We start from the raw sequence: 15,021 nt of genomic DNA on the forward strand, positions 1-15,021 counted from the left end.
ATGCTGTAGACTGTGCTGGATGAACCTCCAGGGCATGGTGTTCAGAGAGGCCTGTGCACAGTATGTTTCCACTTGCCAAATAAAGGAAAACGTGCACATCCTGTGTATTTGCTTATATCAAATAAAACAGATTTAAGTATAGTGACCTACAGGGCAGGGAGGCACAGGGTGGAGGGGAAGCCAGCTTCTCTGAGCATGCCTCCTTTGAGACATCTGACTTGGGAACCACATAAACGGTATATACTATGACGTAACATTAAATTGGGGGGGAAGGGATCCCTGAAACTCAAAAGCAAAATGAAACAATGAACTGAACTGTGTAATAAGTTGGCATCATGGCCGCACAGTGGGGCCATATAGCATAAGTGTCTGATAATTGGCTTTTTTTGATTATAATGTAAGTGCCTGACATTAACCTTTTGATTGCCAAGGGATCCATTTCAAAGACATCCATCTCAAATAAACACACTGCCAGCTACACAACTAGATAAAGAGCCAGGCTGCTCCACCCATGAAGTTCCCCTTTTAGAGAGCCCTGGGTGACCCAGGGGACTGGAAGCGCTGACAGTTAGTCTTTCTTTTTTGTAATGCAAGTGCCTCACATAAGCTTTGATTGTGTGGCATCCACTTCAAAGATAGCTGTCTCAACAGACACACTGCCAGCCACATGACCAGATAAAGAGCGAGGCCACCTGCCTCCCTAAGGCTCCTTTGCTTTAGAGATCTTAGTTGGTTTCCATAAGCGACCATTTGGGCCACTTGTTTTTTCTCTTCCCACGCTTTACATTCCCACTCTTATGTTTTAAATTCACCAATAAAGACTGAGCCCATGAAACACTACGCCCCTACCCTCAACTCCAATAAAAGCAGAACCCCAGGCCCACATGCATGCTCTCTTTCTACCCTCAGGCTGCCACAAGTAGCACAGTTCCAAGAGAGTGTCTCAGCATCACTACCAATAGGCTGAGACCAACACAAAACAAAACACTTCAAGCGACTTTGAGAGACAGTGAATGAACAACCCAGAGGGAGAAATCTAAGGACAAAATCCACTGCAAAATAAATCTTAAACAATTTTTGGTAATTGTATTGTTATTATAATATAACATAAAGTTATACATTACGATATACAACTATGTTGTTTCTAGTAATTATATGATTATTAGCAGTGCCAGTATTGCTATTTTAAAATTGCTGAGTGTATCTTGAGACATCAAGTCAAAATTTGCAGGAGTCATTAAGAACCAGTATGGGAAAAAAAGAAAAAGAAAAAAACTGAAGTAGATTGACTTCAACACAGTACTAAAAAAACCCTTGATTTGTTACCTTAGATGATGCTAGGGAATCAATTATTTTTAACAATTGATACGTAAAGCAAAGGAATCCAGCTGTGACCTTGTCTCTTCTGGAGGAGGGATCCCACAGAGTAAGGCACAGCTGGTATGAGGGCTGAGGAGGAGGGCAGAACTAGAGTATCACCCTTACAGGTGCACGCAGCTAGGCAGCAGACAACGCTGCCCGCATCACAGAGTCAGCCAGACATTCCAGCGGTTTGCGGCATGGCCGACGAAGGGCCGAGTGGGCTGAGAGAAGGGAAGCTGAGTCTGATCAGGTCTCCAGATCTAACTACCAATGTACAGGAAACACGGCACAGAAGTCATGGCAAATGATGCCCCAGAGAGTGAGAGAGACGGAGGGGGACACATCTCCGAGGAGACACATCAACAAACTGCAGTGTCTGGAACTTAATTTGGATCCTGAGGCAAACAAATTTGGAAAAATAGTGTGTGTGTATGTATATACATATACTTGTATACACAGTGGAATATTATTCAACCATAAAAAAGAAGGAAATCCTGGGCCAGCCCAGTGGCACAGCGGTTTAGTTTGCACATTCTGTTTCAGCGGCGTGGGGTTTACAGGTTTGGATCCCGGGTGCGGACCTACGCACCACTTGGCAAGCCATGCTGTGGCAGGCGTCCCACATATAAAGTAGAGGAAGATGGGCATGGATATAGCTCAGGGCCAATCTTCCTCAGCAAAAAGAGGAAGACTGGTGGCAGATGTTAGCTCAGGACTAATCTTCCTCAAACGAAAAAAGAAGGCAATCCTCCCATTTGTAACAACGTGGATGAACCCTGAGGGTACTGGGCTAAGTGAAATAAGTCAGACAGAGAAAGACGAATACTGTACAGTCTCACTAATACGTGGAATCTAAAAAGTTTGGTAGTTTTAGCTCTTACAATTAGTTTTATGATCAATTTTGAGTTGCATTTTTTGTATGGTATGAGGAAAGGGTCCAACTTCATTCTTTTCTACGTGGATTCCCAGTTTCCCCAGCATTATTTGTTCCCCACTGAGTATACCCTCATCAAAAATCAACTGACTCTACAACCCTGGGTTCATTGCATCATTATTCACAATAGCCAAGACACGAAACAACCAAAGTTGCTGGAGGCCTAGTGCTTAAGTTCAGTGCTCTCCACTTCAGTGGCCCAGGTTTGGTTCCTGGGCTTGGACCTATATTTTTCTGTTAGTCACCATGCTGTGCTGACAGCCCACATACTAAAAATTAGAGGAAGATTGGCATGGATGTTAGCTCAGGGCGAATCTTCCTCAGCAAATAAATAAACAAACAAACTGAGTAAAGCATTCAAAGGTCGATCTCTTTCTTCTTGTTAAAATCATCATCTTATCCTGAAGGTACTACACTCAACAGCAAAAGGAAGATGACAGGAACCATGCATGCTGTTAGATGCTCTTATTTGGAGTAAAAATCAGCTCTACGTGTTGTTTGAGAGCTTCCCATGAACTCGGTTTACAACTACATCATGAAGTCTCAAGGGGCTGCTCCCCATCTCTACCCTAAGGGCTGTGCTGGCCGCTGGAGAAGGGGTGAAGTAAAGCCTCCTCACTAGGGAGTCGGCCACCTACCAGGGGTCTGCTGGAGGCAGCACATGCCCTAAGACATCTGGGCTGTCTTTCAGTCATTCTAGTTGTATGACGACTAGCGTTTGGTGGGTGGGGGCAGGGGTGCTCATCATCCTGCAATGGGTGGGGCCAACGCACAGAGCTGTTCCCCACAAATGTTAATGGTCCTCCTGAGAACCCTGAGGTACCACAGTCTCACAAACCAGACCTGTGTCTGTGGCCCCAAGTCCCCGGGTTCTTCTTGACTATTTGCAGAACCCATACCACTGACCACTGCTTTGACCTTGCTGCCTTGTCTGCTAAGATATGAGAAGTGCCATTCCCAATGCTCCTCCACACTCACACACCCCTCCAGCACACCCCACATACTGGCAGGGCTAGCTTGGAGTCACACTTGACAGGTGGGGATAACGTGATCAGCCCAAACAAGGACACAGGAAACCCAGCTGCAAAGCCGAAAGGAATTAACAAGGCCTGAAGCCGAGGAGATAGCGCTTCCTCCTACACCCAACTCCAGGCCCTCCCCTGGGCACCAGGACGTCCTCCCACCGACCCAGCAGCTCCTACACGCCTCTGCCTTCAGGACTTCCTGCCTCTAGGCACGAAACGGCCACAAGCCATAATCACTCCTTTCCTGAGGCCCTACCCTCTCTCTTCCAGCAGCTTGGAAACAAGACTAGACTAGGAAACAGACTTAATTCAGGGTCTTTCCTCAGTCCTTTCTTTTGGGACCTCTATTACATTTTTCTGAAAAAAGATCTACAGGTGAACAGATAAAAACGATGCTCACTGCACTGCCATCCATTATAACGAGTGCTTTTTAAGTATTCGTACTCAACCATGCTTCTCAAAGCAATTAACGTCAGTTTTCGGTTGCAGAGAACACAGATGACATTCTAGGGCCATCTGTCCTCAGGTGTCAGTGCGGGCGGGCGCAGAAGGCCCACTCACCTCACTGTTGCTATAGCGTGCCAGCTCTGAGATGAAGCGCATGTGGTCCTCCCGGATCTGGATCATCTGCTCACAGATGTTGTACTGCGGGCTGCTACTGGAAGATGTGCACGTCCATCTGCAGTGAAGGGGAAACGTGTGTCACCTGAGGGCACTTGCACAAGGCTTATGCAGCACAACGCTGGGTGCCCAAGGACACATGCATAGCGTGGGAGAGGAGCTGGAGGCTAGGAAACAATATGGAATTCTCAGCAAGGAAACAGAGCTGGCCCAGCCCCCTCTCCCTGTGTCAGGGTCACTGCCCTACCTTCTCATATCTGTGTTTTGGAAAAGGAATTGTAATTTCTCTATAATCAATAAACCATTTTCTAGAACGCTGAGAGACGCTGCTGGATCTACGACAATGCATCACCCTTGCGAGGATCTCTTGACGTATTATTGCAGAGTTGCCAGGAACTATTTCTTTATTACTCATGTGGGAAAATATAAGCTATAGTACAGAAACAAATCAGCCAAAGACTCAGGAGCAAAACTTCTCCTTACGGGGAGAGTTGAAAACTGACATCACCTGGAAGTTAGACACTGTCACCATAACTACCTATGTGCACAATACACCATTTCAGCAGCAAACAGACACAGTTTAGTGGGAAAGAAGTTTATTAAGAACTGAAACTGTTGGTGCTCTTGGGCAGAAAGCATGGATCTTACGACTTAGACGGCTGCCCCCTCACATGTAGCACCAGTACTCTCTCTGTGTTTTTAACAAGCTGGTCTCCTTTTCGTGAAGGGATGGAATGCAAGCTGCCACTTTTTGAGACAATCAGTGCACTGTCTCAAGTAGTACCTCTTTCTCTTTGATTCCACTACAGGATGATGGGATGATTATGTTGGCATTATCCCAGGCAGCTCCTCAAGTCTGCAATGAGCGTGCAAGGCACAGGCTCTGCACTGGGATCCATTCTCAATACACTTGCCTCCCCTGCAGACCCCCAACAGCATATCCACCTCAGGCAAGGCACTGGAGCCCAGAGCCTGACTGCTGGCATTGGCACACTCTGCATCTGCCCTTTCTGGGGCCAGATGCTGGTGTGGGGCCCCTGGGTCAGGCTCCCAAAGCTGATTGCTATATGCTCAGGCACCTCCCAAGGAAGCTGTGAAACATGGGCATTATTACCAATTAAATGCTATAAACTTAGAATAAATCATATTAAAAACAGACAATAAGTGCACAAACTCATGGTTTCCTGATAAGACTTTCCCATTACTTATGATCTAGAGCTAACCCCTATCTGTTAGGGCAGAAGCATTGTGTAATGAATGTCACGCTGTCAGCCTGAACTCAGTCACAGCCGGACATTCACACCATGGACATCAGCTCATGTTCCAAATCAGAGTTTGAGGTGGTACTGAAGCACAAAGAAGTTTCAGCTTAATGAACTTAACATAGAGGAGAGTGAGAAGTCATCTAAGAGTGGATCACATAGCAGATTTAATGGCAAATATATCTGGAAATAAACTAGCACAGAGGTCGGCAAACTACAGCACAGGTCAAATGCGGTCAGCTACTGTATGGGTCTACGGCCGTACAAATGGTTTTTACATTTTTATAAACCTGCTTAATAAGATAAAAAAGAAAAAAAAAAAAAACAAAGGAGAATATGAGACAGAGACCACATGTGGCCCCTGAAGCCTAACGTGTTTACTATTTGGCCTTTAAAGAAAAAGACCGCCAGCCTCAGAGTGAACAGATTGAGATGCAACTGTGTTTTTCAAAATCATGGTTGAACTTCGGCCAGTTTGGCTATGGGTGCATGCTTCTGACAAAAGTCAGCAAAAGCATCCTATGAGACTCACCCGCCTATGTGGAATCTACAATAATACCTTAACTGTGAGCTACAGATCCTATACGGCAGGGTTGGCCACCTTTCTCTATATAAGACCAGAAAGTAAATACTCTAGGATTTGTGGGCTGTGTCTCTGTCACATCTGTCACATAGTCATCATTGTCTTATTTTAAAAACAACCCTTTGAAAATGTAAAGATCGTTCTCAGCAACAAAGACTTTCCAAAAACAGGCCTGGGCTGGATTTGGTCGGCAGGTTACAGGCTTGTACCCTCTGTAAGATACACGCAAACATCCCACCCACAAACAGGGCTGCTTGTTAAGAAGTGACCAGCAGACCACAAGGCCCAGAGCATTTGTTAACAAGTCTACATTCTCAACCAGCACTATCCAAAAGAATTCTCTGGGATGATGGAAAAGTTCTGTATCTGTGCTCACCAATACAGTAGCCACGAACTATTAAATATTTGAATGGCTAGTCCACTAAGAAAATAAATTGCATTTTTTAATGAATTTAAAGGTAAACAGCCACACGTGGCAAGGGCTACCACATTAGGCATTCAGTTCCAGAGAGTTGAGAATGGCAAAGGTGTTATCTCAGATAAATGACTAGAGTTATTAAACGACAGTGAGGCCACAGCAGAATGCTCTAATGGGCAGCTCGTCCTACCGAGATTTATTTTCCTCATAGTGCGTGCTGGTCTTGATGTATCTTGCCAGTTCTATTTGCATGTCCCCAAACAGTGGAACCACCTGGAGCTGCTGTATTCAAAGAACAAAAAAAACAGGGTCATTATGTACGTTTAGTCACCAAATACATAAACACAAGAAGAATGAGTAATAGTAATAATTACTATGCATTGAATGCTATTTCTGCAAATCATTTACTGCAAAAAGGTTGTAAATAACTTCTACATGCGCTTTCGGGACAAAATACAAATTAAGAACCAACATTCATAAAACCAATTCAAATATTAAAATTAACCTACCTTTTGCTAGATCTATAGTTACAAAAAAATCAACTGCATTTCTATATGCAAGCAACAATTAGAAAATGAGGGGCCGGCCTGGTGGCACAGCGGTTAAGTGCGCACGTTCTGCTTCGGCGGCCCGGGGTTCGCCAGTTCAGATCCCGGGTGCGGACACGGCACCGCTTGGCATGCCATGCTGTGGCAGGCGTCCCACATATAACGTAAGGAAGATGGGCACAGATGTTAGCTCAGGGCCAGTCTTCCTCAGCAAAAAGAGGAGGATTGGCAGCAGTTAGCTCAGGGCTCATCTTCCACAACAAAAAAAAACAAGAAAGAAAGAAAGAAAGAAAATTTAAAGGGGAACAACTTCCAATAGCATCAAAAAAATATGTATGAATACACGAACAAAATATGTACAAGACTTCTAAGCAAAAATACCACCACAAATTCTAGAGAAAATTTAAAATTCTAAGTGAATGAAGAAATATATCAGGTTGATGTATTGGAAGACTTGGTATTTTTTAAATGTCCATTCTCACTAAATTGATCTATAGATTCAATGGAATTCCAAACAATATTCCAAGAGGAAAACCAGGCTATAAGTAGTGTGTGTCTGTGTGCTTGTGAAAATCAGCAAGCCAATTCTAAGATGTATGTCGAGAGGTGAAGGGATGATACCCAAGGCAATCTTAACATAACTTGAAGACTTCTTGATATGCAGACCTATTCTTTTGGAAAACTAAGACAGCGTGGCCCTGGAGCACAGATGGAAACCAGTGGAGAAAGACAGAGAAGCTAAGACAGTCACACACATGCAGACACCTGCTTTATGACCCAAGTAACACGGCAGGGCAACGGGAGAAAAGATAGTCTTTGCAATAAATGGACAGGGTCAATTGGATATGTATAACGGGGAGGAAAATATCCAAGAATGTCAACCCGCTACCTCACAGCATGCACAGAGGAAACTTTCAAGGGGATTACAGATCTAGATGGAAAAGGAAATGGTGACACGTCTAGGAGGTAACACAGAAGAAAATTCTCATGAGCCTGCTGTATACAAAGATTTCCTAAAGTGGACATTAAAGATCGATACATTGGACTACACTAAATATTGAACAGAAGTTTACCAAATGACACCTTTAAGAAAGTGAAAAGGAGAGCCACATAGGGGAGAAGGCATGTATTTTAGAACACATGTATCCAACAAAGGACATGGACCCAGAATACACAGACTACAAATCAACAGGGAAAAAAGAACTAGAGACTTGAAGTGACACTTCACCAGAGAGAACACACAAAAGGCTAACAGCATGAAAAGTCACCAAGGAAACAGCGACTAAACTGCAGGACATGCTACTGAGGAAATCATAAGGATGGACATACCCTTCAGGATGCCCCTTCCCCTCAAAAAGTGACAGTGCCAAGTGTTGCCGAGGATGTGGAACAATGGGAATGCTCGTTCATTGTTGGAAGGAACACAAATCTGCACAACCATGTGGGAGAATCGTCAGGCTGGATTTACTACCAGGACCCTCAACCACCACTCCCCACCTGCTATATTCCAACAGAAACGAGCACAGACGTGCACTAAATCACAGCAGCCAAAACCCAGAAACAATCTCACGTCCATCACAACAAAATGGATAAATAAACTGCAGTCTAATCACAACAAGAATTGCTCCACCACAATAAAAACCTAAGGACTAGAGCTACAGGCTCCCACAGGGATGACTCTAACAAACAGAGTGAGTGAAAGTGGCCAGATGCACGAGAGAGGACATGGCTTGATCCCCTTTCTACAAGGTTCAAACCCAGGCAACACTGGTGCACAGCAGGAGGGAGAGAGGCCGCCTCTGTAGACAGGAGTGTGAGCGCTGCCAGTCAGCATGCCCCATTTCCTGATATGTGTCATGGTTATAGGGGTTCATCTCCCAAATTTCAAGTGGTATACACTTCAATAAAAACGTTTATCTAAAAGAACGCAACTTACCTTGAAGTACTTGTCCATCTTGGATAAGTTTATCCTTTTCTTGGCATCTAGTTTATAGATGTTGCTGACACTCCCATCCATCAAGTACAGACCAAACCCCATGACCTGAAAATCACATAAAACTCAGACCTGCAAGTTTAATTGCCTCTAAGCACTTATACTGCTACAGTTTATTTCGAAATGACAATTCACTCTTCTTTCAAAAAGCGTTTTTAAAAGCTCCTTGGAAATAAATAGCTATCCCTTCTTGAGAAGCTATTCTTTTACATGCGTCATTCCTTGCAGCTATTTCAGCGTCCTCCCCAGGCACACACATCAGCTCCACCTCTCATCAAGCACAATGCAGTACAAAATACGGATTTCCATGAGCACCCATAGCCAGGGGCCCCTGCACCAGACAGCACCGACAGAACATTTCAGCCGTCACAGTGTGCTATCCAGTGGGCTCTCCAGTGTGATGAGGTCTTGGGGTTGGGCCCGCTCTTGCAGGGAGGGCTTTGGGCGGCCGGACATGCAGCACAGGGTCTCCAGGGCTTCCCTCCACAAACGTGGAGGGCAGAGCAAAGGGAATGGCGGAACCACCTTCTCCTGGCCCCACGAGGAATGTCACTGAAAACCTCCTCATCTTGAAATAGAATAATAACGAACAATATGGTGAATGGCTGTTTCTGGAACAACAGGTCTACTTTAATCATGGTGACACAGTATATTTAATTCCTCGGAATCACATCCTTGATAGGTGGAATAAGGTATAACGTGTACTACAGAAGCTTAATGCTGGGAGAAACCCTGGACCCAGGACCTCCTCACCCACAAGCACCTTTTCTGGGGGTGGGCATGTGATCCACCTGGCACCGGGGTCAAGCCCAGGACATACTCACAGGAATGTGTCAAGAGCCTGTAGTGCAACTATAGGCTGTGTGCAGGGCAGAGGATGCTACACACACACACACACATACAAACACACACACACACACACACACACACACACACGGCAAGCGTCAGAATAAGAAAAGGCATGCAAAAGGATCTTAGACAAAGCACAGCCTATTAATGACAGCAAGGCCATCCCTCCCTCCAGAGTACAATGGGCAGTCACCCCACACGGACTTTGAGAAGCATGTGTTTTTCACTGGGTGTCAAGTACATCCTGTTTTCATAGTAATCCACACACAGATTCCCGATGTCAGCGAGGAGCTCTTCATAGCCAGAAATCACTTCGAGCTGTTGCTGCAGAGACTGACACACAGAGCAGGAGACCTGTGCCATGGTCTGCTCCTGGCCCCGGGTCCCCCGCCCCCCAGCCATGCACCCTGCCAGCCAGAGTGGGGAGAGCGTGAGCCTTACTTGTGTGATCTTGTTGTGGTTGGCCAGGAACATGGACAGATTCTGAGATTCCTGGATGGACTGTGGGTCCGCCATTTTCCGCAAAAACTGAGCAGCCCTTTGAAAGCAAAAAACAGAGTCACTCAACCAACATGCTTAATGATGAAAAAAGAAAAAAGCCTGGGAATTCAGGATTATTTTACTCTGCCTACAGTTATCTGTAGAAATGTGGGTCTTAACTTCAGCCTCCTCTAGCTTCTCCATCTTTAACTCCAGGGCAGTCTTTTGCCGACCTGGACAGCTCATGACCCAGATGTCCAGAGCTGACAAACTTCCTCAGAGACGTGGCAGCACCACCCACAGGCCTTTCTGAAGGGCCCCTGCACACTGCCCTCTGTCCTGGGCTCCCTGTCCCCGGGTCTGAGAAAGGCCACCCCCTCTTCTGTGACTTCTAGAGCCCGGTGACGAGGATGGCAAGCACCATTCATGCTCTCTGCTGGGAACCCTCTGGGCCACCATGCCTCCAAGTTAGGGACCATACACCGTTTTGACGCCAAAGGTCTGAGACAGAATCCTGGTCCCTCCACTAATACACAGCTCCATCTTGGACAAACCTCCTGAACTCTGCTGAGCCTCATTCATCACATCAGCAACTAACAACAGCCGCCCATCCGACCGCCCACAGGACTGACATGAGAACAGAGATGGAAAGGCGCACAGAAGGACCTGTAGACTGAGGTCTGATCGTGCTGTGAGGCACGTACTGAGTCTCTGAGTTCGTCAGAGCAGTGTCAAGGTGAACGTGAGGATTCGGCACATAGCCTGCCCACATAAGGACATGTCTATGCAACCTAGAAACTTGGGGTTTTTACTGATAGAAGACTGATAACCTACTCCAATAGTCACTTCTTCCCTGCTTTCTTAGGAATAAACTCCCAATTTTCATGCGGTACCAATGTGCCTCATCTCCACATGACCGATGGCTGAGCCATGAGACATAATGAAAAGTCTTGCAAGGCACTGGAAAGTTTTTATAAAGGAGAGTGTGGGCCCTTCTATTCTTCTTCCTCCTTGTTGACTGGAATGCAGAAATGACAGCTGGAGCTTAAGCAACCATCTTGAAACATGAGACAACACATGAAGACAGCAGAGCAGCAGGACAGCTGGAGTCCTGGGTCCTGAACACTGTGGAACCCCCTCATCAGCTGCAGATCACCCAGCTCAGGACTTTTCAGGTGAGAAAGAAAGAATCGGAAATCTTGTTTAAGGCACTGTTATTTCTCTAAGTTTTTAAGAATTACATACAGTTAAACTAACATTAACTAATACAGTCACATTCCTTTTCAAAGTGTTCACTTTATTGATCTGAGTGGCTGCTGAAACTAAGGAAGGGATCAAAGATGCTGTTTTCTTTTTCTCAAGCCTCACGATAACCATATAGGTTATCTTGGCATTTACACTCAGAAGAGGAGGTACTGGTAGCTACCAGCTGGGTGCAAATAAAAATTGTGTTGGAGTGGGGGTGTGTAAAGACTGGGGAGGAGTAGGGGTTACTGTCTGGGAAGGTGAACCAACAGGGGGTCCCAAACAGAGGTCACAGGACGAGGCCGCTGGAAAGGATGAAGGGGTGGCCCAGGCCCTCTCAGTGCTCAGGGGAGCCTCAGGTGGTAAACACCCCTGTGGTTCCTGGAGGGGGTGCCTGGGGCCCCCACAGCCTTCCACAGAGCAGCCCCATCTTTAAACTATTTTACAGACTGGGCTTTGGAATAAAAGTGCTGCTGCCGAGAAAAGAGAAAATCTTTTTGAAATGAAAAACCACTGATGCTGTCCACCATCCCCATCTCCCCGATAAAGTCAGAAAGGCTAAGAAAGCTGCTCAGAATCATAGCAAGTGATTTGTGCAGCCAGGAGCAGACGCTGCTCTCCTAGGCTGGGCTGGTTTCACCCTCCACCTCTCAGAAGACCCCATGCTCTGCAGAGAGTCACACACACTTGGAGTCTCACAAACACTGTCATCAGATGGGGACAACTGCAGAGTTTCCCACCCAAGAGGGGTAACAGGCCAACTCCAAAGATTTCCTGGTTTTGAAGATCCAGGCTTCTGCCCAGAGCTGATCCTAGGTGATGAATGGAATGCCTGTACTTACTCACTTGAATAAAGCTTAAAATGCTAGGGACCTAGCTCAACTCCCACTGCCGCCTTATCCTCAAATCTAGGTTTGGCACTGTATCCCAAGTCGATTTTATTTTAAAGACGCAACAGTTGTATGATTTTTAGATGCAACCTAACTACAGTGTATTCAGATGCAAAGTAAACTCTTCAAATTTAATTTCATAGCCAAGATTCCTTGTCTAACGGAAGAAACAGATGTCAGCATCTCCTTCAAGCCAATCATGCCTTCAACAGTACTGAGCATATTTTCTAAGAAAGTTGATCGGAAGACAGCTGACTCTGCTCTGACCAACGGCCTTCCTTCTGCCTGCCACCAACTGCCCCTTCATGGTTTTTCAGAAGTGCACTGCTGTGCCATGCCCAGCTTTTCCAGTTCTCTTCTCCAGAAGTTCTTCACGTTCAAAAAGAAAACCACCCTGGAGGAGAGCTGGTCCAGGACCTGGAAGCTCCAGCTCTGCCCACTGCTGTGACGGACATCCTACCAGTGAGTGATGAGCAGAGGGGGCGCCCTCAGGCCACAGAACCCACCTGCCCCCTTGTCAAGATGCTCACCAGGCCAAGGCCCTGCAGCGACCCCAGCACTCTGAGAGCAGGGACTGGTCGTTGCGCTTCTGTCTTCCCAAGGGTGCTGAGCACCCAGAGGTCCTCAACAAACACTTGGGGATGACGAGGATGCTCAGATCCCACTCTAACTTCACGAAACCATAATATACACATGTCTATGAGGACACAGCGCTGCACTGCAGCGCAAACAATCTGCTGGCTACCCCCACCTCCTAAGGGTGTGTATTCAAACAGTTCGAAGACTGCTGAGCAACCACTACCAACCCATAGCGCTTATTTCAGAACACATGGGATGGGCACCAACTATGTGCAGGACAGCCAACTGATGAGGCACCATCCCACCTCCCCAGCACTATCCACGTGGCCCAAAGGCACAAGGCCAAAGCTCACCTCTTGTATGCTGAGTGGTCGTTCTTCACACTGCACTTCATGTTCTTCAGCTCATCCAGCACAGCAAACATGTTGATGAACTTGCCCAGTGTGATCAGGTAGGCCTCAGACACAAAGTCCTTCCTCCTCTCCGTGTGGCACAGGCGCCTCACCTCCCCACAGAAACGCTCAATGGCATTTCTCTGCACAAACGAAGGAAGGCAGAAAAGCCACTGTCAATGATAGGCTGACTCCACGCTCAGCTTCAAGCACAGAGTCTGGATTCACTGTTACTTGTTGATAAAATATACACCCAAATGAGTGGATGTTTGCAGCTCAGGTCAAAAGACATGTTTCTATAAAGTAATTCCCACACACCAATGACAATCACGATTTATTCTGTACTTTTCTACTTTACCAACTACTTCCCTAAAGTAAAAAAATTGTGTTGATTATTCAGCAAAGTCACTGAGCAAAATGCTCCAGCAGAATGTTTATAAAGAGATGTTTTAACTTTCAGAGGTGAAAAAAGTGAGGGGGAGTTTTCTTCTGGACGATATTTAAGATAAAACAAAAATTCATCTGCTAACAAGTTCTATCTTCTCCCTTTGCTAAAGGAGTCTATAAGAAAAATTTTCTCACATGTCCAAAGCACATCTTTAAAAAGCCAGCAAGTCCCCTCCCTCTGGCCACTTTGCCTAACCAAAACGCCAGAGGAGCCAAGGCCAAGGTAGGGACCACTGGGGTGGACAGTCAGGGCGAGGATGAGAGAAAGAAACACCTGAGAAACCAGATGGATCCCAAGTAGGACTGGCAGAAGGACAACAGTGCTCGGAAGGATAGAAAGCAGCCTTCGTGGAGGAAATGTGAATTCACTCAGAGAGAAGAAAAGTGAAATGCAAGAGAAGTATCTATTCTGAAAGAGCCAGTGAGGTTTTAGACCATCAACACCTTAGTTCCCTTTTATCTCAGAGGCTGTGTGGTTGTTTTAATTTACATGTGCTTTGTTCTTGGGTCCACAGTGATAGATGAGATAGCGCTAGCATCCCTACTCCTCTGCATTAAAGCTTGAGGATTACAGCCCTGTTTTACCTGGAAGTACATAAAATTCATCAGTTTTGTGACCTCAGGCTCGAGGACCTCCACAGTTTTCTCACAAATTTCCACTCTGTTAGGCTGCTCATTACATTTCACCTGGGGAAAAGCAAGGTAAAGAGGCTTCAACCCAGCTGGGAGTGAGAGACAAGGCCACTGTTAGAGCTGGGGTCCCAGGCGACCAGTGGGTATGGGGGTGTGGTATGGGTGGGGCAGGGCTGGAAGGGATAGAGGTGTGGTGTGTTTCAGATGAAGACATGGTCTGTGGGATGAGGGAGGGGCTGGGCTGGGCTGGGCAGGCAGGAGTAGGGTGTGGCCAGCAACGTTGGGGGCACCTGTGGGATGGCCCGAGAGCAGCTCCTCCAGGTGTACAGCATGACAGCATACTCTTGGCCTTCCTCCAGCATCTCATTCTGCAGGGGACATAGGGCAAATCAAAGGCACGCAGGGGAACAATCATAAACAAGAAGATGCCAAATTGCTAAAATCTAGACGCATAAACTACCCTGACTCTCCCTGAAGGAACAGACAAGCACAGGACATGCATGCCAACAGAGCTGCCGAGAAGCTAGTGATGCCACAGTGCAGTGGTGTGGCCACAATGATGGCCCAAAACACCCCTAGGTTTCTGCAGGCTGGAGAGGGGTGTCAGCGACCGGCAGGCACCTTTGCACGGGGCCGCACAGGGCATCCACCACAGCTGCTACACTGCAGCTCCACTCAACCCTAAACCACCCACTGGCAATGCATACCTGAAGGTGGGGACACGGGGGAGGGCCCAATGCATTGTGAATGTGCACGGGGT

The 15,021-nt window shown here is 46.5% G+C and overlaps 1 protein-coding gene across 2 annotated transcripts in view; it reads right to left on the bottom strand.

Moving 5' to 3' along the window:
- LOC111775613 (cytoplasmic FMR1-interacting protein 1) overlaps positions 1–15,021 on the bottom strand; it is a 93,958-nt gene that overhangs the window by 48,522 nt on the left and 30,415 nt on the right. For both annotated transcript variants that reach the window (XM_070231980.1, XM_070231987.1), the window contains exons 10-17: positions 14,552–14,629; positions 14,214–14,315; positions 13,143–13,324; positions 10,037–10,133; positions 9,800–9,928; positions 8,690–8,794; positions 6,396–6,487; positions 3,883–4,000 (exon numbers count right to left, since the gene is read on the bottom strand). In XM_070231980.1, coding sequence (XP_070088081.1) covers positions 3,883–4,000; positions 6,396–6,487; positions 8,690–8,794; positions 9,800–9,928; positions 10,037–10,133; positions 13,143–13,324; positions 14,214–14,315; positions 14,552–14,629 — 903 coding nt within the window. The remainder of the gene's footprint in view (positions 1–3,882; positions 4,001–6,395; positions 6,488–8,689; positions 8,795–9,799; positions 9,929–10,036; positions 10,134–13,142; positions 13,325–14,213; positions 14,316–14,551; positions 14,630–15,021) is intronic.

This window comes from Equus caballus, chromosome 1 (genome assembly GCF_041296265.1).
Source record: "Equus caballus isolate H_3958 breed thoroughbred chromosome 1, TB-T2T, whole genome shotgun sequence".
Taxonomy (NCBI): Eukaryota; Metazoa; Chordata; class Mammalia; order Perissodactyla; family Equidae; genus Equus; species Equus caballus.